At 45.6% G+C, this 24,169-nt stretch overlaps 1 protein-coding gene across 8 annotated transcripts in view; it reads right to left on the bottom strand.

The window, feature by feature from the left end:
* The window catches only part of MDM4 (MDM4 regulator of p53), a 554,746-nt gene that overhangs the window by 270,361 nt on the left and 260,216 nt on the right, over nucleotides 1–24,169 (bottom strand). For 7 of the 8 annotated variants that reach the window (XM_085651206.1, XM_085651198.1, XM_085651201.1 and 4 more), the window contains 2 exons: nucleotides 23,708–23,772; nucleotides 10,709–10,790 (listed from right to left, as the gene is read on the bottom strand). In XM_085651206.1, coding sequence (XP_085507332.1) covers nucleotides 10,709–10,790; nucleotides 23,708–23,772 — 147 coding nt within the window. The remainder of the gene's footprint in view (nucleotides 1–10,708; nucleotides 10,791–23,707; nucleotides 23,773–24,169) is intronic. The other variant, XM_085651207.1, reaches the window with a different exon arrangement.

Consider the following 24,169-nt stretch of genomic DNA (forward strand, 5'->3'; position numbering starts at 1 on the left):
CCTCGACGGCGATCTCGCCGCTCTTCTCCTCGATGTTGATCGTCGACGTCGCTTCGACCCAGAGCCCTGGGTCGACGGACAGCATATCGTGGTCATACCTGCTCTCGACGTCGTCGTCCTAGACGTCGACCGGGAACGGTGTCATTTTGTTGCCGTTTTTCCACTGGGGAGCCCCCCAGAGGTCGAAGCATGGGACTTGGTAGAGGACTTACCCTCTCCTTTCCCAGAGGCTGAAGAAGCTGCCTTCTGTCTCCTCTGCTCCATGCCTTGGAGCCGAATCTTCTCCCTGTTACGCAGGGTGCGCCTGGAAAAGGTCTTACAAATGGCACAGGTGTCAGGAACATGGGACACAGACGAACACAGTATACAGACTCTGTGGGAATCCGATTTGACCTTCTTCCTACCGCTTTCAGGGCACTTGTCAAATAGAGATGGCATTTTGACAAGAAAACAGCAGAAATACTGCCAAAAAGCTACAGCAGTAGTTAGCTAAAGGCCAAAGACGTCGAATGAAACTGCTAAAAGTCCAGAAATAATCACTAATTTTTATGAAATACCAAAAAAGGTAGAGCTCAATGCTCCAGGGTCCTGCTAGCAGGAGCCGGAAAAAAGAACTGAAAGTAAATGCCTCTGGCTGTGCCACATGGGATACCGGGGGTCTCTGGGGACTCTTAAAGGCACGGTACCCATTTGAGGACACATAATGGCAGCATATGGGGGCTTCTCTATCCATTCCTTTCATCTCTATCATGAAAAAGGAGTTTTGTGAAGGAGAGTTTTCTATGTGTAAAACTCAGTAAATTACTAAACTTAAAGTTAAACTGACTATCTTTTTCACTTCAAGATGAAGAAATGGCCAGTGTAGCCTAGTTTCTTAGGCTGCGTTATTGTCTTTTTATCTCTTGAGCGTCCATACAGGCCTTCCTGAAGAAAGGCAGAAGATGACAACTTAAGAAGATATATCTAATGACGTGCTCTGGGGTCCACGCACATGATTACGACTATACACGGAAATCCCCTACAAGAGAACCCTATCTGTTCTTGAGGGAATCTTGATGTGTGCGCATTCAAATGAAGAAATGGCTATTTGGACAGTGAGCCTTTTACTTCAGCCGCTGTTAGCAGTTGTTTCCAACTAATCAGTGTTCTTCAACACACACAGTTTGCTGCCTTTCCCAAGTCTCTAAAATGACATGGTTATTTTATATCCTGGCAGGTAAACCTAGAAATTGCTTATGAGGGTAGCCTGTGTGCTTTAATACATTTGATCGAAGATTTTCAGAACACAAACACTTAGTTTCATTTTTCAGGAGTGAGAAATCTATGAGCAGTTGTTATAAGGAAAACTGTTGTTGCTATTTTCTTGTTCTACACCCAGTGTTCTCAGGGGTACTTGTATTGTACTATGCTTTACAGAACTATTTCACAAGGAAAGAGCACTTCCGGAAGCGGAAAGGCAAACATTTCCCGGCTTTCTCGGAGACTTGCCTCTTCATCTAAAGTGCAAGCACACAGATGCCTTAATGCCGAAGGAGTAAACAGGCATCTATTACGGCTGTACGCGCCTATGTAGTGACGTGGGTATGTACAGCCAATAGGATGTCATCATCTTTTTTGCTGCCTGCCAGAGACCTTTTTTGTGGCCAAAAACATCAATATCGCAGTCATCGTGCCCTTCAGCTGATTTCGCGATTATTTTGCGAAACACAAAATCACGGAAAACCGGAGGGTCTGACTAGGTGAGATTTGGGCACATTTATCGAAAAACCCAAGTCAAGCAACAGCCGTGCTGTTACATGCAGATGATGCAGGACCATCTCTGGTGACATTGTTTTGAGCAGCCAGTCGTCTAAATAGGGGTATACAGACATCCCCAACCTTCCGAGATAAGCTGCCACCACCATCACCTTTGTGAAGACCCGAGGTGCGAAAGTAAGACCGAACGGAAGGACCGCAAACTGATAATGTTGAGATCCCACCGTAAAACGGAGATACTTCTGACTCTACTTCAGGAAGGGAATGTGAAAATACACATCCTGCTAATACATCGACACCATCCAATCTTCCTGCTGCAGCGCCAGAAGAACCTGAGCTAAATTACACATCTTGAACTTCTCCTGTTTGATGTAAAAATTAAAGACCCTGAGGTCTAGGATCGGCCGCAAACGGCAGTCCTTCTTGGGGGATCAGGAAACACTGGGAGTAGTATACCTGACCCCTTTCCTGCTCCGGAACAAATCTCTATCGTACCTTTTTGTAACAGGGATTGGACCTCTTGTTGCAAAAGCATCAGATGGTCCCCGATTACCAGCCCTGGCGAGGAGGGTAAGGAGGGGGAAACTTACGGAAGGGAAGGGCGTACCCATTTTCTACAAGATTCAAAACCCAAAGATCTGACGAAAAGATTTCCAATTTTGTAAAAAATGGGACACCTTACCTCCCACAGGACCAACATGCTCCAAGATGGAGGATCTAGAGCTGCTTTCCTGTAGAACCAGTGGTGGGGTATGGGAGGAAAAGGAGGAGACCTGTTGGTTAGCAGCCCTTCGCAGATGACCTCTTCCTGTCCCTCTGTATGACAGATACAGACGGTTCTGTTGCTGCTGTTGGCCACAAATAGGAGCCGCCTTCCCAAAGCCCCGGAACTTCCAGACACCAAGCCCATAGGCTCTGATTGCAAGCCTAAGGACCTAGCAGTAGCCCTGCTATCCTTAAACAGCTGTAAAGCATAATCAGCCTTGGTTCCAAAAAGCCTTGATCTCTCAAAGGGAAGGTCCAACAATGTGGCCTGGACATCAGGAGAGAATGCGGACCCTCTCAACCAGGTATGTCTCCTAGTAACCACCGAAGAGCCCATCACCCTGGCAACTGAGTAAGCTGTAAAAAAGCCGGACTGGATGACCGGACGGGCTGCAGCCTGCTTGTCCGACAACTACTTGGCGAAGTGACCCTGGACATACTCTGGCAATTTAGGTATCCTTGGCCGAATCCATCAATGCATGGATATAACGCCTCATCAAACAAGTGGAATTGATCGATTTCAAGGCAATGCTGGCCGACGAGAACCCCTTATCTGCGGATTGCTCCAACTTCTTGGAGTGCCTATCCCCCAGAGTAGAAGGAAAAGAACCAGCAGATTGTTTTGAGTAACAAGATGCTCGGACCACAAGGCTCTCAGATGAGGGGTGCGATGTAAAAAATGCCAGATCCCCTGGGCAACCTTATTGCGCCTTGTCACTGACCATGAAACAGCAGGGGCAGACATTGGCTTCTGCCATACATCCAAAATCGTATCTGTCAGAGCCTAATTGAAAAGAAGCAAAGGCTCCATCGCAGAAGGAGAGTGCAGCACCTTAAATATTAGATTTGACCTCTGCCGTTGGTAACTAAGTCCAGAATGTCAGCAGCCTTTCTAATGACCGAATGGTATGAGGCCACATCCTGAGAGGGAAGAGATTTTGGAGAGGAGAGCTCCCACTCAGGTCAAAACACAAGCCCATTGGGTTCTCGCAGTCCTGCAAAATAATCCATGGAGTCTAATATTTCCCCCTCCTCAGCCTGCTCCTGAAACCCCTCCTCTTCCAGGATTCCTGAGCCTCTCGCTTCGGCAGCACCAAACGCGGAGCCGGAGACATCGAAGCCGGCGTCAACGGAGGACCTTCAGAAGCAGTCAGTGGCGCAGATCGAAGCCGAGACGGTGCCAGAACGGAGTCAAACGGCACCGGAGAATAGTCCATCCTTCCCTCCTGAGAAGGCATTGGTTTCAAGAACCTCGGCGTTCAGAAGAGGCCATGACTGAGTTATTGGCATGAACAGAGCCTGGGAATAATGCTGGGGCACGCACAAATTATAAGAAAGCGGACCCACGGAGTCAGCTGGTGCTCCGGATGGGTTAGCCGCCCTGGCAAACATGCCATACATCGCATTAAGAAAATGTGACAGATCTGTACTCGGAGCCGGGAAAGGTGGAAATGGATCTGGGACCGTCTGGCCTGAGACAGAACGAGGTTGAAGAATGGGCTCTTTTTATGGCGCCGGAGACGCCGGATCTGGGGACGGCGAGTCCCTCGGAGTCGGAAAGCCAGTCAGTGCCGGAAAGTGCACAGGAGACGCCTGCGGTGAAGGAGAGACATCATCCTTCCTACGATGATGTCGGACTGGGGACACAGACTAAGATAACTTTTCCTTCGAGGAAAGATGCTTGGACCGGTGTCGCCTTTTTCTTATGCTTCTTAGATGACCGAGGAGTGCGGAGTCTGCGACTTAGACTTGGTCCTTTTCCGACCCCTCGTCTCCTTCGCTTGGGCCATGAACACATTCGCCTGCCTTTCCTTAAGTACCTTCAAATTCATCTAACGGCACGAAGAACACTCTCCAACGTCGTGGTCCGACGACAAACACCAAAGACCGTCTTCGTGGGGGTCTGTAATCGACATATGGCCCCCACATTCTTTACAGGGATTAAAGCCAGGCTTCCTCCAAGTAGCCATTATTGAAGAAACTGTTTCTGGACAACTGCAACAAAGTAGACTACTAAGAAATGGAGAGACCTAGAAAAAAACGTTACGAGTCAACGGCGTGGAAAAAAGGGAACGGACGTCAACAAGGTGGTCTTATGGCTCCGATGACATCATACGGCATCGCGAGCGGAGTCATGCTATTGTGACGTCCTCGTCGACGTGGGAGAGCTATGGAAAAAGGTTTCCATGGAATGCTGGCGCAAAGGTAATTCAAAAGGTGAGACATCCAGAGGCAGGTGTATCCATCAGAAATGCTGATTACTTAGCTATCCTGCTCTGAAGAGGTGACATCACCTCCAGCCGGAGCAGGTACTGTTTCTGTCCTCAGAGAGCACTCGTTCTCACCTGCAGGGGTGTCAGAAACCGGTCTATGGTGGCAGGCTGGTCTGCACCAGTCAACCAGAACACAGAACACAGGTAGTCGGTAGGTTTTGAGGGGACACCTCTAAGGTGTTCTCTGGGTTCCTCTATTAATAAATCCATCACTGGAATCGGTGTGGGCTAATTAATAGGAGATGTGAAGCCATCATGTATCTGGGGAACTCAAACACCAGTGTCCAGCACATGTACTCAAAAAGGCTTTCCTGTCCACTTCCAATATCCAAGAATCGACTTGGACATCACAGAGGCATATCTGTTCATGTGGATATGTCCAAGCAAGTAGTATAGTGCACCCTGTGTTAGGGTTGTAAGGTCTGCTATAGGGGTGGCTTACCTATACTGCATACAGTGTCTGCAGGCATGGTACACAGGAGGTGTGCCATGTCAAGTCTTCACTTTTCTAGCACCCTGGAACGCAGCCTGCAAATGGCAGTCTACATGTTGGGGCTGAGGGGTCTCTTAGGGTGGCACAATACATGCTGTAGCCCTTGGAGACACTCTTTAGTATCTGGGTACTACTAGGGACTTACAAGGTGTGCTAAAGATATTGCCAATTGTGAGAACAATTTTACAGTTTTAGGGAAAGAGATTTGGCACTGGGGACCTCGATAGCAGGAACCCAGTGCACTTTTGTCAAAATTGCATCAGATACCGGGCAAAAAGTGGGGGGTGACAAATTCAAAAAGGGGCACTTTCCTACAGGTACCACCAAGACCAACAAGTCCTTTAGAATGGCATCTTGGTTTATGTGAAATGCAGCCAACATATCTGGTAGTACTGGCAAGCTGAATAATCAGACAAAAGAGGTAGGTCTAACATTATGTTAATCTTACTATAGTGCTCATTTATGACAGCTTATTGGTGCTATATCAATACAACAAGAGGGAGGAGGTTGTCAATTGGAGAAAACGTTTAAAGTCTAGAACAAAAGAAAATGGGTAAGCACATCAAAGTACAAAACAGAATTAAGACACTACGAAACTAAACTGTAAGTCATTCACTGTTGGGTGCTATGGTTGAATAACAACGTTTTAGCTAGGTCATTGTACCATCCTTGTAGCTGACTCGTGCAGTTTGGGAATACAGATGCTGTGATTCATCGCGCACAGAATATCATCCAGACCGACAGTGCAGTGTCACTGTTTCCAGAATTTACCAGGGATTAACCATACCGCTATGGCTATAGCGAGTTGATGTAAAGAGCCGGTCAGCCAAACCGTAACCCTGACTGCCAGCCTTTCCTCACACTGATTACCTGGACGGGTCCTCTTGTGAGTAATACCCTTTCACTTCTCACTTGTGGCACATCACTAGTTCACAAGGCTGCGCATTAAGCAATCCAGATGTCCCTGCAAAACTAGTCCTGAGGAGACCCCGTACTGATAGAGGGTCGAAACGCTGTCAACAAGCTGAAAGAGAGAACCATTGCCCAGCGCGTATTATTATATACAGTTGCTGTTTACAAAGAAATTATACAAGAATGGTCGCCTTTTAAAGATTTATGGAAACCTTGTATATAAATATACACCCTGTCACTTACGATTAGGTTCCGTTTTTCACTTTGGGACACAGTGCACAAATATCTGTTCTATCGTAAATTTAAACAATGTATATAAGTCTGTTGTGTTTATAAAACAAGTCATAATTGTACAAATGTGTTGGTGGTTCCTTTCCCTCTGACATTATTCTACCCTCTTTTTATTGCGATTGTGCAAATTATATTGCTTGAATCATTTTTTATGAGTCCACAGGAACTGGCATTTAATCTAAGGCAGCTGTTTTTCATCCAATTTGCCAGGTCAGCTAGACATAGCTTAAAATACTCTGCCACTTGGCCGTTGACCTGGGCCAAGGTAAGGATCAGCTGTGTATCATCTGCATATGACACTGTCTGCACCCCATGATTTTCCAAAAGGTCCGCCAGGGGGTGCATATACAGGTTCAAGAGGGACGGGCTCAACGCTGAGCCCTTTGGCACGCCCTGTTTCAATTGTTGAGTGGTCGAAACAAAAGATTACAGGGTGAGTTGGAAGGTGCAATCCACCCAAAAATTAGCCAGCCAACCCAGAGCAGTGCCCCCCACCCCTGCACGGTGTAACCTATCTAATAGCATACCATGAAAGACCGTGTCAAAGGCGGTACTCAAGTCAAGCATGACATGATCCGTCTTATGACCAATCGTCTGCTATTTTGCGGATAGATTCAGACGCAAGTAACAATGCAGATTCTGTACTGAAAGAAGGTTTAAACCCAGATTGTGTCTCATTGACAAGATCCTTATCCTCTACAAACTGCATAAGTTGTCGATTAACACATTTCACAGCATTTTTTGCACAGAAAGGCAGTAGCGAAATGGGTCTGAGATTTTCGGGCAACGAAGGATCTAAAGTGGGCTCCTTTAGGGAAATAAGCCCGAGCAGCACAGTAAGTACTGGTGCAATGGCTTCTCTACCCTGTTCGTGAATTGTCGGGACGCAGGATCTAAACGAGATCCGGACTTAACTTTCAGCATCAGGATGCTGGTTTCATCCTCTGAGGTAGGTTTCAGATTGAGGAGCTTGCTTGAAACAGCTGATGGGGTACAGGCAGGGGTTATCAGTCTAAAGGGCCTGTCATTCTCAGGGAAAGAGGTATAGATGTTGTTAATCTTTTCTAAGCAGGATTGTGCGATCTGATCGCAAAGCTCAGTTGAAGACTTGGAAGAGTTCGCTACACGAGTTTTAAGATTGTTCAATTTTTTGGGCATAGAAATTTGCACAGGCGCGCCCAAGATCTTTATGATAATTTTTCAGGGCCTCAAGGTAGACCGTTTTATGGTGCTCATCATACTCTTTGTGCCACGTGCGTTCTAACCGCTTGCACAATCTTTTTGTTTCTTGAGTGTCTCTGACAACAAAGTTGCGGAGGGTTTGGTCCGCCTACTAGTAGCTATCTTCAGAGGGGCTAGGGTATCTCAGGCCTGGTTTATCCACCCCTTGAGTTGTGTATTGGCAGAAGACAGGCAGGCAGGCTGCAAGTGTAGGTGTGTTTAGGTATAAAACCGCTACTGTAGACAGTCCTGCATCTGAGAAAATTTCATTGGAGGAATGTCTTCCTTTCTGGCAAGAAACAGATGACTGAGACCCAGTGTATTGCACTAACCTGTCCTTGGCAAGCCACATCCATATATGTAAAGCCATGCATTCTTTGCCCCATGGAGAACTGGAATACCCTAATAGTATGGTAGGAGAGATACTGAAGCCCTGAAATTAGGCTGAAGGCACAGGGTTCGGCTCTCCCAAGTTAAGGATTTCAGTTTTATTCTAATCATCTCCTATTCTGCATTAGGAGGTGGACATGGCTGTCCCAGAAAAACGCTTTTCAGAACTCTCAGCTGGATCTCTTTTCTCACATCATGACAACTTAATGAGCTACTTTGCAGACACAAAATCAGAGGTCAATTATTTGGAACTTGATTTCCTCTTTCCAAGTGAAGGCCTGTTAGGAGGGATACCGAACATGTACCACTCTTTTCACATAAGCGGTCATACCCGCGCAGTACAAATGACTATTTAACAGGCCTCACCCCTAATATACTAGTAGTGCATATATTACTTCTCCAATGAGTTGAATAGCTGCAGGTTTGCAAATGGAGCAAAGCAGTTAAGCTCATTTTTGGGGGGAGGGGGGTGGAGTACTTGGCACAATGCATTAGATAAGATAGAATATATAGGGAAGAAAGTATAACGGTTGGGACTTGTGGCAAAGTGAGTTGGAGATTCAGCTATGGTAGGAAATATGTGCATGCTGCCACAGCCCTCAAAGCAAAGGCCATACCCGTCTACTACTCACCGCCAAGACACTGCTCTACTCTGCATTTCACTGAACTCACCCTCATACTGTACACAAGCACCACACATGAACACACAACCACACACAGGCAACAAGCAACAATATTAAATTTACTGAAACCTAGCCATCTCCGTGTCTTTCTAGCAACCAAACACCTTTCACTTCCTGCCACACAAGTCAAAATAAACTGTGTAGCTGCACGATGCAGCAGCCCATCATAATTGTACCATTGTACCTCCAATCATGTAGTCCTAAAACGTCCATGCTCCTCACCCCTCCTTTTAATCTGCCTTCTTCCCCAATCTCTCACTTTATCCATAAACCACCCACTTCTTCCAAACCCTTGTTCTGTCCCCCCTCCTTTATACCCCACTCACCTCCCAAGCACACCACCAACACTTCCATACTCCTCGTCCCTCAATGCTCCACTTCCCAACATACACACTCTGCCTCATCCCATTAGGGCCATTGACTCTCACTATGGCATCACACCTTATACACCCTCTTCACACCTAACCCAGGGATACCCTTTATCTCTTTCAGATCCCTCACAGAATAATTCTCACTGTTCTTTACCTCCTAACACACTGTATCATGGGACCATTGAAAATGATGGATAGTATGCTATACTGCACTGAATGTGAAACCCACTCTACAAGAAATTTAAGATCAAAATAAGTACCAACTTAATGTAAAGCGTCAACGCCACAACAAGTCCTCGAATTCAAGAATGGCATGATCAGACACATCAACTACAATGAACATTCAACATGACAACCACCACAGCAATACAACTCAATACACCCAATGAACAGAAAAAACAGTCTCCAACGCACCTCAAGCTTCCCCAACACCTTGAGAAAACATTACCCCATGCATCTCCTCACCACAACCAAGATGGTGAAATACTAATGTTCGTGTTCACTTTAGGTAGCCCACCCTAGGGGTGTGACTAGTCTGGAGGTGCAACACGCCTTCTTGCACAGTGAATTTCCCGCCTGTCCTGGTGCCAAATGTCCCTCAGGGCAGGGGGTGGCCTCCTCCAGGTCTGGGGGAAGCCAGGCTCGCAGATCAAAGGCAGTGTGCATTTTGAAGCTCCCTGCCTTGACATGCTAATCTCATAATTGTCTACTAACAGGACATCTACTTAGTATCCCAGAGCTGAAATAAATACTTTTAAAAAAACAGCACACTAACACATCTTAACCAAGGCAGCAAGTCTGCACTTTGTCACAAGGTAAAGTAAAAACATTGTGCCAAACAAAGCACCACCCACAGCGGACACAGATTAGGTAGATGGTCAGAAGATCGGTACCTGCACTGATATGCATCCCACAGATACATCCCAAACACACATCAACCTCCTGTGCTTGGTCTACAAGTTGCAAAATTGTTTCAGAACACAGCTGGAGGGAATATCCAATGCCCCTTACCCTCTTAAATTGGCAAAAGTCAATCCAAGCACAGTAGTCAATTTACATTGAAAACTCACTCTTCGCATCCCAAACGATCTCAATTAAACATACCCCAACTAAAGTGTGCCCCAGTGGTGTCCGAACAGGTCATCCAAAGGGAGTGACACAAATCCCCATGAGAGAGAACCCATTCCCCCATCTTCAACTAATTCAGGAATGGGTTCAAAAGACACCTCAACCTTACAGCAGCAATGCTCACAAAAGGAAAGGTGACCAACATGACTAAACAGAGTTACCTGTATGCACTTGGTAAATCCCGTAAAATATGCACATGTAAAATACAGTAAGTAATGCAATACCTTACATGTGACCATTTGGCTTGGGAGAGGGGCTTACTGGTATGCAGTGGCAGGTTCTCTTTGAATATACACTATATGCTCCAAACTATGGCATAAGATGTACAACTTTCCAAAAGGCTGACCTACAAATCTGTTTGGGGGTGGTGCAGAAAATGGGCACAAACTAGTTTGAGAACAGGGCAGACTTCTCATTGGAACTTGCCTTCATGGGGACTTTTGCGCTTCATCCGCAAGGCATCACCGCCACCCTCTGCTCGGTTATCGGAGTCGGTACCTGCACTGCTCTGTTTAAGACGGAAAAAAAAGGTTATGACATCTGCACAGCATCAGAAACAAATAAAAGAGCTGGACAATCGGTGGGGAAAGGTGGGGGATGCAGCACTTCCACACCAAACCACTGGTACTTACCTCAATGCTGTAATGGCAGCAAAGTGTCAGCATAAGTTATAAAGCATACGCTGGTACAGATGTGAAAGGAGAACTTGTGTCAGCTTTTGCTGGAGTACCACTCTCCTTCAGATCTCCCATGATGTTTTCCTTCTACAGGAGGTAGGAAGAAAAAGTTACTTACCTGTAGCTAAGTTCCTCCATCGTGGCATATTTATGGATACTTCTAAATAATGACTATCTCCTCCCATCTACAGGATCCTTGAACACTAAAAAAAACGGTTTAAATAGAGCTAAAAGCAAATGGTTTCGTTTACATTCATTGCTTTAAAGGCTTAGACCTGGGAACATCAATTTAAATGTTTTTCCTACTGACAGATTAATAAATAACACGGAGTGTATAGACATCACATACTCAGCGAAGAAAAAAATGTACAGTAAATTTTAGCAGCCTAGTTCACCTTCTGTCTAGGAAAGCAACAAGTTAAAGGAACTTAGTTTTCTACTTTGTAGAGTAGTATTCCTAAACAGTTTACATCCCCTTTTATTATTTTTTCTTGACAGCGCGACATTCAGAAGGAAACATTTTCTTTTGTGCCTTTTATTTTCAGTAGTTTGCTGCTGCAGAATTTCCCCTCATTTTCGGCAGAATTGTTCATCTTTTTGCAAACAGTCATTCAGCCAACAGTACTTTTTGCAAAATAGCCTATTTTCTGTCAGGCAGGCCAGATCCTAGTCTTTAAAAGTGTGCAAAAACTAGGTCATGACCTCGTCTGCCTTTCGATTGTGGATAAATACAGTAAATACATTTGACCACAGAAACCAGGAACGTGGACAACCAGTGCTCACTGAAGATCGAATAGTTTCTTACCTGTCGGTGTAGTTTTGCAGCTTGAAGATCTTTCTGGATTCACTATGCTGTGCATTATTCCGCGATCTTGTGGTTGGGTCCGGATTCGTAGTCTTTCTTTTTTTTTTTGACGTAGCCCAGGTGGGCGTCGACGTCCCACCATTTGGTGTACCTCTCGTGACGTCAGCGCGCTTCCTGCGGAAGTCCCACCTTGGGTGCGCCATCTTTGGGTTCTTTTTTCCCTTGTTTTGTTATTTTGTCTTCTTTTTTTTTTTTTTTTTTTAACCCCAGGCGGTTTTAGTCTTGTTTATTCTCCAAGTCTCTTTTCAGTATTTTATTCTTCTCAACCTCACTTGTTATTCCACCTTGCACTCCTGCCTCCTCTTTCTGGCGGAGGTGGGTGGGTCCGCTAGTGAATCCAGAAAGATCTTCAAGCTGCAAAACTACACCGACAGGTAAGAAACTATTCGTTTTGCAGCGTGAATCTTTCTGGATTCACTATGCTGTGCATAGACTTGGTAGCAGTTGCTATTTTTGTGGCGGCTGGGTGGAAGATGAGCGTTGGTCGTTGAATATATGTTGGAGCACCTTCTGTCCTACTTGTGCTTCCTTGTTCATCTGTATGTCCACGCAGTAGTGCTTAGTGAACGTGTGTACTGAAGCCCAGGTTGCCGCCAGGCATATGTCCTGAATGGGCGTGTTTGCCAGAAAGGCAATTGTTGCCCCCTTCTTCCTTGTGGAGTGTGCCTGTGCCCCCTCCGATAGTTCTTGTCCTGCCTGCCTGTGGCAGAATTGTATTGTTAGCGCGATCCATCGTGCGATGGTGCCCTTGGTCACTGGTCTACCCAGGAAACTGGTAGCGAATGACACGAAAAACTTTTGTTTTCCTGTGTTCCTTAGTTCTCTCTATGTAGTGCATCACCGCCCTTCTGGCGTCGAGAGTGTGAAGTGCCCTCTCTGCGCCCGTTGTCGGGTTTTGGAAGAAACTTGGTATTTGAATGGTCTGGTTCATATGGAAAGCGGACACCACCTTTGGCATGAAGTGTGGGTCCGTCCTCATGACGACTCTGTCCTTGTGGATCTGTATGTAGGGCTCCTGTAGTGTTAACGCCTGCAGTTCGCTTACCCTGCGTAGCGATGTTATTGCTACCAGGAAGGCTGTTTTCATGCTCAGCATTTGTAGAGAGGCTTTGTGTATGGGCTCAAAGGGCGCCTTCATGAGTTCAGTCAGGACTAAATTGAGGTTCCATGCCGGCGGCGGCATTTTTTTAGGTGGTGCTAATCTTTTAGCTCCCTCGAGGAATCTCTTTACTACCCGAGAGGTAAAGAAACTTCCTCCCGTCTCCCCTCGTGTGTACGCTACAATCGCCGCTAGGTGGACTCTTAGTGACGACGAGCATAGATTAGATTTTAGTAGGTGTGTGAGGTATCTAAGCACCGTTGATTCCTTGGTCATTTTGTTTTGCAGTTTATTTCTGGTGCACCAAATAGTAAACCTTTTCCATTTATCTCCATAGCATTTCCGTGTTGTTGGCCTCCTAGCTTCACGCAGCACTCGCATAGTGCTTTGAGGTAGCTTAAGGTGTGCAAACTCTAGGTCCTCAGGAGCCAAGCCGCTAGACTGAGGCTCTCTGGCTCTGGGTGTAGAACCTCTCCGTTCTGCATGGAGAGTAAGTCTTTGATTTTTTTGAATTTGTGTGGGTGGCCCTCTGCCATCTCCACTATCTGAGAGTACCATGTTTGTCTTGCCCACTGTGGTGCTACTAGGATCAGCGTCATGTTGCTTGTCCTGCATTTGTTGAGTACCCTGTGCATCAGTGGTATTGGTGAAAAAGCGTAGGCAAATGTTTTTGACCAGCTTATCCATAGGGCATTCCCCTGGGATTGTTTTTCTGGTTGTCTGGATGCGAAGTTTTGGCATTTTGCATTCTGGCGTGTTGCAAATAGGTCTATTGTAGGTTTCCCCCACCTTCTGAATAGTTTTTGCGTTTCCCATCCATTGAGCTCCCACTCGTGGGATGCTGAAGTCTGCCTGCTGAGCCAGTCCGCTTCCACATTGTCCTTCCCTGGAAGGTGTATGGCCAGCAGGTCTATTTTCAGTGGGATTGCCCATCTCCAGATCTCCTGAGCCAGTTTGGATAGGGGGAACGATTGCGTTCCTCCCTGCTTGTTGATGTAGAACATCGTTGTAGTATTGTCTGTTTGTATCAACACTCTTTGGTTGTACAGCTGCCTCTGGAAAGCCTTCAGGGCTAGCAGTACGGTCTTCAATTCCAGGTAGTTGATGTGTTTGACCGCATCCGTTGGCGTCCACAGACCTCTCACTCTGAGCTTGTTCATGTGTGCACCCCATCCCCTCTGGGATGCGTCTGTGGTGATGGTCACAGTTGGGTTTGGAGGTGTCAAGGGTTTCCCTGTTGTGATGTTTTCCCTGTTCCACCATGTTCTCTTCCTGCACTGCGTGCGTTACAACCACTAGATCCTCCCAAGTTCCGTTTGCTTGTGACCATTGTGGTTGCAGCCATTCTTGGAATGGTCTCATGTGTAGGCGTACATTGTGGACTAGGTGTATGCAGGACGCCATCATCCCCATGATCTTGCTCGCCGTTCTCACTGTCAGAGCTCGCCCCTTCTGGTAGAGACGTGTCTCCTTCAGCAGGGCTTCTGTTCTCCTGTTGCTGGGCATGACTGTGTTGTTTATGGTGTTGATCTGTGCCCCCAGGAAGATCTTCACCTGTTCTGGTTCCATTGAGGATTTCCCCCAGTGAATCGAGAACCCTAGACTTGTTAGTGTATTTGTCACTATTTCTGCGTGTTCCTCGCACTTGTCGCGAGTACTTGCTTTGATTAGCCAGTCGTCCAGGTAAGGGTATACATGGATCCCTTCCCTCCGTAGGTATGCTGCTACCGCTGCCAGGCATTTTGTGAACACCCTTGGCGCGGACTTGAGGCCGAATGCCGGGGTTGTGAATTGGTAGTGATCCTCGTTGATGGTGAACCTTACCAGGTTTTTGAATCTCTGAGTTTTTATGGATCTGTTTAGGAACCGTAGATTCAGGATGGGTCTTAGTGTTTCGTCCACCTTTGGGACCAGGAAGTAGTTTGAGTACACTCCCTTGTTCCTTTCTCTGTATGGCACCGGTTCTATGGCCTTCTTTTGGAGCAGTTGCAGAGTCTCCTTTTTGAGTTGAGCAAGCTCCTGCCCGGAGCGTTGCCTTCTTTTTGGTTTCTTGTCTGGAGGTCTTTTGTCTAGCTCTATACAGTACCCGTACTGTATGACGTTCAGAATCCATTTGTCTGATGTTATTTTTTGCCATTGTTGAAGGTAAACTTTTAGTCTTCCGCCTACTGGTGTTGCATGCTCGTAGGCGTTTGGTTTGTGAACCCCCCTACTGTGTTCACTATGCGCTTCACCCCCTGGGGTATCCTGAGGGTGAGCCTCTTCTTTCGATGGAAGTCACTTTGATGAGGGTTGGTCTCCCCCTCTTCTTCTCTGTCCACGTCCGTTTCCCCTCCCGCGAAAGGACTGGCCCCGAGGTTGGTACTGCCAGTTCTGCTTCTGCTGGCCCTGCTGGCTGTGACCTTCACCCTGCTGTCCTTGCTAGAAAGTCTGGTGTGACGTTCCCGGCTGGTTTCCTCCCCTTCCGAAGGGTCTCCGAGCTGTGGTGCCTCTTCGCATCCCTCTGAATTGCAGGGCCCCCATGGACCTAGCCGTTTCATTTTCCTTCTTCAGCTGGGAGAGTTTTTCGTCCACCATGGCACCGAACAGCGTCTCACCGTTGAATGGCGTGTTTAGTATGTTGTTCTGGACCACCTGTTTGAAGCCAGAAATTCGGAGCCAGGCTTGCCTCCTCTCCGTGATACCAATAGCCATTAGCCTGCTAGATGTCTCTGCCCCGTCCAATGCTGTCTTAATGCATGCGTTAGAAATGCTTTTGCCTTCCTCGACCAGATGGGAAGCTCTCGGTCTGTACTGCTCTGGGAGATGCTTAATTAGGTCTCCCATCTCGTCCCAGTGTTGGTGCTGGTGCCTGTTCAGAAGGGCATTGGAGTTGGCCATGCGCCTGTGCGTGGCCGCATTTCTCTCCACCTTCCTCCCGGTGAGGTCCAAGCTTCTGCTCTCCATGTCGGGAGGCGGCCCTGAGGTAGCCGGCACATTGGCCCTCTTCCTGGCCGTGGAAGCAATGATGGAGTCAGCTGTGACTGATCCCTTGATATATGGAGGATCCTGTGAAGAGTGCTTGTACTTCTTTTCTGTTCTTGGAGTGATGGATCTGCAAGTTCCGGGCTCCTTGAATGCCTCCTTCCCTTGGTTCATCACACTTTGGAGCATGGGGAGGAACTGGCTCCTAGTCTGGATGGGGAGCAGTGTTTCCAGTAGAAAGTCTGCTTTCTGCTTCTCCTCGTCCAATTTCACCCCAAAGGCCGCTGCTGCACTCCTGACGACCATGTTGTATGCTCCAATGTCGTCTGGCGGCGAAGGCCTCGAAGGATAGGTCTCCATGGGCTCTTCGGGACTTTCGGCGTCGAGGTCTTGCCATTCCATCTCCTGAGTCGTCGACGGCACCGAGCCGTAGATAGACTGCTGCTCGTCTTCTTCTCCCTCATAGTAGGCTTCCTCCTCCTCCTCTTCAGGGTCTCTCGACAGATCTTCGGTGTCGAAGTCCTCCTGTTCCTCGACCTCGACGACCTCGGTCGGCGGCCTTACTGGGATCTTGTACTGTCTCATTTTTTTGTCAAACTCCTTCTTCCTCAGAAGGATACTCTCCATCTCCGCCTCGAGCCTTCTCTTTTTCTTCTCCATTTCGGAGGCGGGATCGGCGTCGAGCGCTGGTCTCTTCGACAGAGCTTGCGTCGACGCGGCCTTTTCTTTAGTCGTCGGGCGGCTCACCTCGAGGCCCTGCTTCGACGAACCCTGCTTTTCGGCGGGCTTCGGCACCTGAGAGTCCTTCTCGAAGTATCCGCCGGGCCTTTCGTCCTTGGATCCACTTGCGGTCGTCGAAATTTTCGGCGCCGGTGTTCCTTTCGAGGACTTTGACTCTGTTTTTCGAGAGTCACTCTCAGATTTTCGGGGCCCTTTCGGGGCTTTCGTACTCGAAGAGTCTCCTACCTTGTCAGGCGTTTTCTTATCGGTCTCTGCGACCGTGAAGACGTCGGGTCCTTCGGCGATGTTGTCCTCATCGTCGGTGGAGAGGCCCAGCTCGTACAGCGATGGGGCCTTACCCTTGCCTTCCATGTTGAAGTTGGCTCTTCTCTGCCTTTCTCTCACTCGGAGCGTCTTCGGCGTGAGGACGGCGCAGGCGTTGCAATCCTTGCTCACGTGGTCGATCGGCAGGCAAAGGTTGCAGACTGGATGCTGATCCTTCTGCGCGTATTTATGGTGGCAGTTATGGCAGAATTTGAATGGTGTCTTGTCCATTGCGCTCAGTCTCTGAGTGCGCATTTTCCAATGGGCGCCGAAGTTTTCGTGGAACTCCACCTTCTTCGTCGTCCCAGCTGTATGTTCTTCTTCTCTGTAATCTTGAATACTTTCTTCTTCGATGAAACTCGCGTATTTATCTTTTCCTTCGTTCAAACTCTGGAGCTTCTCAATGACGATCCAGACCCAACGGCGGAAAAAAGAATCAGAAGATGGCGCACCTAAGGTGGGACTTCCGCAGGAAGCTCGCCGGCATCACGAGAGGTACACCAAATGGTGGGACGTCGACGCCCACCTGGGCTACGACAAAAAAAAAAAACTACGAATCCGGACCCAACCACAAGAACGCGGAATAATGCACAGCATAGTGAATCCAGAAAGATTCACGCTGCAAAACTTTTTTTACCTTGAAGAAGGCCTCTCAGAATACTACAGAGATCCCACTCTGAAAGAATATATGGTCTTTCTAGAAACTCATATTTTGACAGGACAGTGAAAAAGTAGTATTCAAAATCTTTCAAAATAAGCTTACCATTTATCATAAGGCCATCTCCTACACAGGAAGTGCCTTTTCAAACAAAAAACTACTGCCTTACAAGACCAAGCACAAATAGTACGTCAAGCCCCTCTAAAGGAAGGCTGCATTTTTGGTCACCATCACGTGACTCGTAGGGTTAGGGAAATTCAAGGCAAGATGGTTCATAAGGACAACACAATATTCCATGACAATATGGTTGCTTCGAAAAAACATCCCTTCTGTCTGCCTAAAGCAATACTGATATCTACATAAATGAATACATTTCCTGAATAAACAAAGGCAAATAAGTCTCTTCCAAGCAGGACTATAGCTCCATTCAGTAAAGGTTAAATAGGAAAACTGCCACCCTCCGAAATAAATGTCCCAGTTACCTAAATCCAGCAATTTGAAATCGTGTTGGCCACATAAAGTGGTCAAATGCAACTGTCTTAACTCTCAGGTTAAAGCATTCTGTGGCAGAGCAGCCAGTTGCAGTGCAGTTTTCCCTTCCAGAGATTGAAGTCTTGGCCAAGATACTTTCAATACTCCTTTTAAGTAAAGGCTTTAAAACAATTTTTTGTGGGTCAACATCTTTCTAAAAGCCTTTCATAATTTCTAAATGGTTTGGAAAAAAATATATATATCTGTAGATAACTTTCACTGTGTAAAGATTATGCACTTAATCAGAAATATTCAGAGTTAAGAACTAGAATGAAGGCATCCATGATGTGTAACTGATTACAGTTAATTAATTTCTTCTTCTGCAGTCTTCATCACAATGGCATTTAATCAAGTAGCCACATTCTGGAAGAATCTAAATAGGAGGGCCATGGCAAAGTAAACCGCACATAATGGAGAAGGAACATATTTGTAAAAGCTACAAACACAGAGTTGAGGTAACTCATGTGTATGAAGCTGGCATTTCCCAGACCAGTGCTCAGTGAACAACTGCCCTTTATCAATTCACTTTAGAGTCTTGATCAGATCTTTTACAAATATCCTGTTGCATGGCCAAAGCTAAACACAGGAAAGTCAAAACAAAGGGAAATCCAGTAACTAAAACCCCATAAAGTCTCAACCCTTGTACTCAATTGCAGATAACACGCAAATGGCTGAGAACTTTGCAGAGATGGTAGTTGGAATAAGTGCAGAAGTATTGCCTCTATTAAAATATACAGTACATTGGAATCAAAGGAGACAGGAAATGTACCTTCTAGTCCAAGCTTTGCAGCATAGGTATTTTCATTAATATATTTGCATCAATGTGCATGCTCCCACAAAGCATTTCAGTAAATGAAGTCTTGGGAAAGATTTGCAAAACAAAAACATTCACATAGGAGGCACCGTGTTTTTTTTTTTTTTTTTTTTATAAACCCAAGGCAGAGCCCATTTGAAATTAAAATACAAAGCACTCGGAGAAAAAGCCAGATTGTTAAAATAAAAAAATAAAAAACACACAAAAAAAAACAGACAGGAAATAGTGCATACAGGTATCACTCTTAAAGTTTACAAAGACTCCAAGTGTTCCGCTAATCCACAATGGACAACAGTGTCAGGAAGTTAATTTTCAACAGGAAGTTATGAGTAGGAATCCACCCAATTAAACAATTTATCATATTCCTTTAAAGGGAAAATAGGCAAGTTGTTGATTTCAAATAAGGTACCCATGATGGAGAATTACGGCTAAAAGTAAGAAATCGTTCTTTCTACAATAAGAAAAGGCCTGGGCAGAATTCTGCTACACAGAACTCTGCAAAGTGGCAAAAAAATCCACCGTGCTCTGTGGAGTTCCGCAAGCTGCAGAGTGCGGTAAGTCACGCTGGTTTTTAGCACCGGGAATTTGTCCCACACTGTAAAATTTGCGTGAACAGCACCATGCGTAGCGCAAGAGGGCTCTGCTTCTTTAAGCCGCACGAGTAGATGGCCTACTTGAGCGGCAGCTTCTTCCGAACGAGCGATAGTGACCTGCCGTGACCACCAGCATTGAGAAATCTCGCTGGGCGGTGGTCTAGCGTATGATTTTCCTCGCTCGCCAACTTAACGTTAGCGAGCTGCGCGAGAGGGAAAACTCCACTCTGAAGAGTTTTTCGGAACTCCGCGTTGAGTGGTCAAAAGTCTGCAAACTCCGCCGGCGGAGCGGAATCCGTCACCCACCCCTAAATAAGATCTTTGATATCTATAAATATAAAAATAGAACAAATGAGTTAGGGGCCTCCTACTCTTGCTCATGGTGCCCATTTTATAACTGTAAATCTAAATATTAGAGTTTGGTATTCAATGTGCATCTCCTCCAGGTTGGACCCTTGTGTCTCGCTACCAGATACATTTCCAACATTAAGATACAAAAATCCAGAAAATATTAGACTGTAGTGAAGTGCATATATATCTTTTTGTTAGCATTTATAAAGCTACTGAGAGAGGTTATCATTTGAAACAGGAAAGAAGGTTATTGCATATTTTAATTCAACACATTAGCAGATGGTCCGACCAGACCGCATTAGAACTTGACCTTGCCCAACCGATCTGTAGAAACTTCTACTTTGATTCATCACCTGACAGTGCACTCTCTGCCCTGGTCCCTTCTGATCTTCTTACTCCTGGGATTACTTCAACTTGATATACTAAAACTCCTGTAACTTGTAATTACAAGTCGTTTAAGATGAATGATTCTAAAAAAGGAGTAGTGATCAAAACTTTAAATCTAATTTCCAGAACTTCTTGCGCCCTACTATTTCTGTTTCAATTGTGACTTTCACACCCATGTCCTACGGGGCCATCAATCTAAAAACCCTTGAGAAAGCCCATGCCTGAGCATCTGTCACGGGGCAAAATACACGGTGCCTTAACAACAAGAATGGAAATTATAACTATCTGCTTATGTGTTGAAATAAAATAGGTGAAAACTCGCCCATTTGCATTAAGTGTTAACATTTATCACTAACTAACCAAAAGAAATAGATAACTGCTGTCTAACACTATCTGGTATTTAAATCTCAATGTTGGATATAAAAATAGAACCGCAAGCTAATCTTTCTATTCCTGAGGGAGAAATCCCAGGGGCAACAGGTTGCAGTGCCTGGGGATCCAATTGTGCACTGAAATCACGCAACAGGACAGAAGTGACCAATGTATTGCAGTGAAAGGTAGCGCAATGACATTTTAGAGAAGTGTGCACACATTTCCAAGGAGATTATGTACAGAAACCCAGCAGCAGTGCAAGATACTATCCAGTCTAGCTACAATTTAATTTTAGGATGCTAAACCTGTGAAAATGAATCCATAACTTATGTGGGATACATACAAGTGTAGTTCTATTAAGATATTTTGACTTGTAAGTTATTAGGGATCCTCTGTTCGCTGAGCAGATTTGGGACACGGGAGAGCATTGAAATGAGGTTAATATGGAACCCAGATATGCACCTCAAGAAGACATCAATCCAGACTCACTCATTGGGCTAAAATAGTTATTGGAAAAAACTAATTTGGTAACATATGTTGCTGGTAAGACTTATGCATCAGTTAAAAAAGGAGGTCAAATAAGTTGAATGATCTGCTTTCTCAAACACCAAATGCAGAACATGTTCTACCAAAAGGTGTATGGTGTTCTTGTGGAAGGACACCTTGTTGCCGTCATGCACTCAGAATGCAGATTTAAGCGCCTCTCTTGGAGGTATTCAGCAGATAGGCAGTGAAGCTTAAGACTTGTTTGGAAGTTCTAGTGGGGGAAGGGGGTGGGGCGGGGGGGGGGGGGGGGGGGGGAAGAGTTCTAGTACAGGCATATACCCAGCAGCTGTATCGGAGATCAGTGCTTCTTCTATTGGGAGAAATGCCAGTCTCTGCCAACCCAAACAGCTAGGTCAACCTAATCAAACTTAGATATCAGCGGGGTTACAGATGTCAGAGTAAGACCCCCCTCTTATCAGCCAAGCAGTGAAGCTTAGCAAAGAAAGAGTCTTTTATCTACTCCAGCACTGCCTTATCAATTCTGTGGAGATTGTGTATTACCTTCTTTCTGTGTAGCTTCAACTTTGCACACATCTTTTGGAGGAGGGGAACTGGTACAGCAGCATACAGAAACGTTCCTGACAACTCTATAAAACCAGCATTACCCTTCGAGTGGAGTTCAGGAACCTAAAGGTGAATGAAGTATTTGCTAAATATATTTTTGGTGGTTAAAGACATTCTGCCTTCTGAAGGATGGACTTATACCATTTTAGCCAGATCTGCTTGATATTACTGGATAAAGCGTACTCCTGTTATTGATGCAAAAATCGATTGAGGCTCAAACTATGTTGTACAGTGGAAGCTTCTTTTAGATCCTCAATAATCTTCTGGTGAGAATGTGTCTAGAACAGACTTATCTACAATAGGATTATTCATGGTTAGATGAAAACCCTTCTGCTGCCTCTTAAAGTCCACCAGCACCACTATGCACTACGAAAAGGCATGCAAGACTACTATGCCAAAAGAGGGGAGTCTATGTTGACTGTGCATGCCACTTTGAAGTGAAGAAACTTTGTGATTGATATATGGAAGCATGGTTCTTAAGTCTATGGCACCCATCTTTTATTATCTACTTATGTGGGATCTTTAAGTATAACATACACACCAAATTAACAGGAGCACCTCTCATTACTCCTCTGGTTTTCAAAACTCGTTCAACAGGTCTCTGGTTTAGTAGAACCAGTACAGCCTCCACTAGCTTAGCTATGATGTACCGTCAAATGCACTGCAATTTTGCATAATATCCAGCATCTATTTGTCTTTTGTATTATTTTCACATGATGGCGAATAGTTACCTATGCTTTCTCACACTGGGGCTTTCAGCAATGGAGGCAGTGATGAAATCTGGTGGTTGCTGGGGCCTTTACCATTGATAACCAAAGTTAGATTCTTCAGGTACACATTAACTTTTTCTGCCTTTGTTGGTAGATGGTCAACTTCTAGTTGTCCTGCAGCATCTTTAAGTAGGTGTCATAAAACCATTAAGACTTCAAATAATAGAAACCTTGATGCCCAACAGTTGCCTCAATGACAAACGCCAAGCAGTTAAAGCCTCGCAGGTTGTCACAATGGGCCTCAATAAGTGCACACGTAGTGGAATCCTCTGCCTTCATAATTTTGCTAAGGCAGAACCCAAGAGGAAGACTGTTCAACGCTCTTCCTTATAAACCCTTGCTCAACCATGAGGCGAGCTTCCAGTTTATTCTTTAACCTTTTAATATGTCATTTATTGACTAAGGTTGAACTCCTCAATGGTCCCAAAGACCAGCTGACACGTCACATAAAAATCAACCCAAACTCCCCTAGACATGTTCAGGCATTCATCCCTCAAAAAGTAGACAAAATGCACGGACTCACTGACAATGGTGCACATTCAGGGACAGAGGAGCACTTAATACCTCAATGAAGCAGCATAAAAATTCAGACATGTATTTTGTGGTATCAAACCAAAAATCTAGTAGGCTTCTAGAAATAAGGTTTGCCTCCTACAAGCAGGTTTAAAAAAAAAACATTATAAAAAATTAAACTTATCTACTAAAGTTTTTCGGGATCCTGAACATAGGTGGAGATAGTCTAATATTTACTAACGTTAAAGATTGGAGGATGGAGAACAGGGAGTTGAAATTAAAAAAAAACAGATTTAACACTCCACATCACTGAAATCACAGGACTCCAAGAACAGTCATGTTCCAACTGAGCTGCTTGGTAACTTACCTATTGAGGCTACTGTCGTAATAATGCAACACCTGAGAGAAAAGACCAATACCCAAGCAAAAGGCCTGTGCAAACCAGTGCTATTGAGTAGAAATGCAACATCCCCAAGGGTAAGGTGGAAAAAAGGGTCAGAGAAGAGATCTCTGATAGGAAAGGAACAGAGAAGGGGCCACTCTGTCCCTGCTCTGTGGACTCCAGAGAACCTTTCAGAAGCACTGACACTAAAACGTCAATGTGCTCTAGGAGTCCAGGCCAGGCAGGTACAGAGAAGGGCCGCTCTGCACAGCAAAACAAAAACACAGGGTTTTACCTGCGGCAGGTCCTGGTGGATATCGGTGTTCTGATCCCTTGCGACTGTGAGAGTCTTAGCAGCATCTGTATTGTAGGTAAAAGAAAAGACACCCTCCCTAGTAATATCCATTCTCAAGGAGGCAGGAGAAAACAGGTGAGACAAGCCTGGAAACATACATCACTCTATAAACAGGTAGCTCGAGACGAAGTCATCCCTGCCCCAAATTGTCCCAGTTTCCTCTTACCTAGAACGTACCAGGTGTCTGACAGAGTGGTTTCTTCGCGAGCAGGTGTCATTATATTTGTTTTTATTGAAATTTTAGCCAACAAGATTTCCGAGGATTAATGCAGGTCCTTACAGTATGCTTTCAAGTACTAATATCCTATTGCACGCAACAAAGTTTGTGGTCCCTTCCTACCTCCCTTGGATACCTTTCCATGCTAGGGAAGGAAGAAAGAAGAGATCACAGACCACACCATT

The sequence above is a fragment of the Triturus cristatus genome, chromosome 1_1, assembly GCF_964204655.1.
Source record: "Triturus cristatus chromosome 1_1, aTriCri1.1, whole genome shotgun sequence".
NCBI classification, from domain to species: Eukaryota; Metazoa; Chordata; class Amphibia; order Caudata; family Salamandridae; genus Triturus; species Triturus cristatus.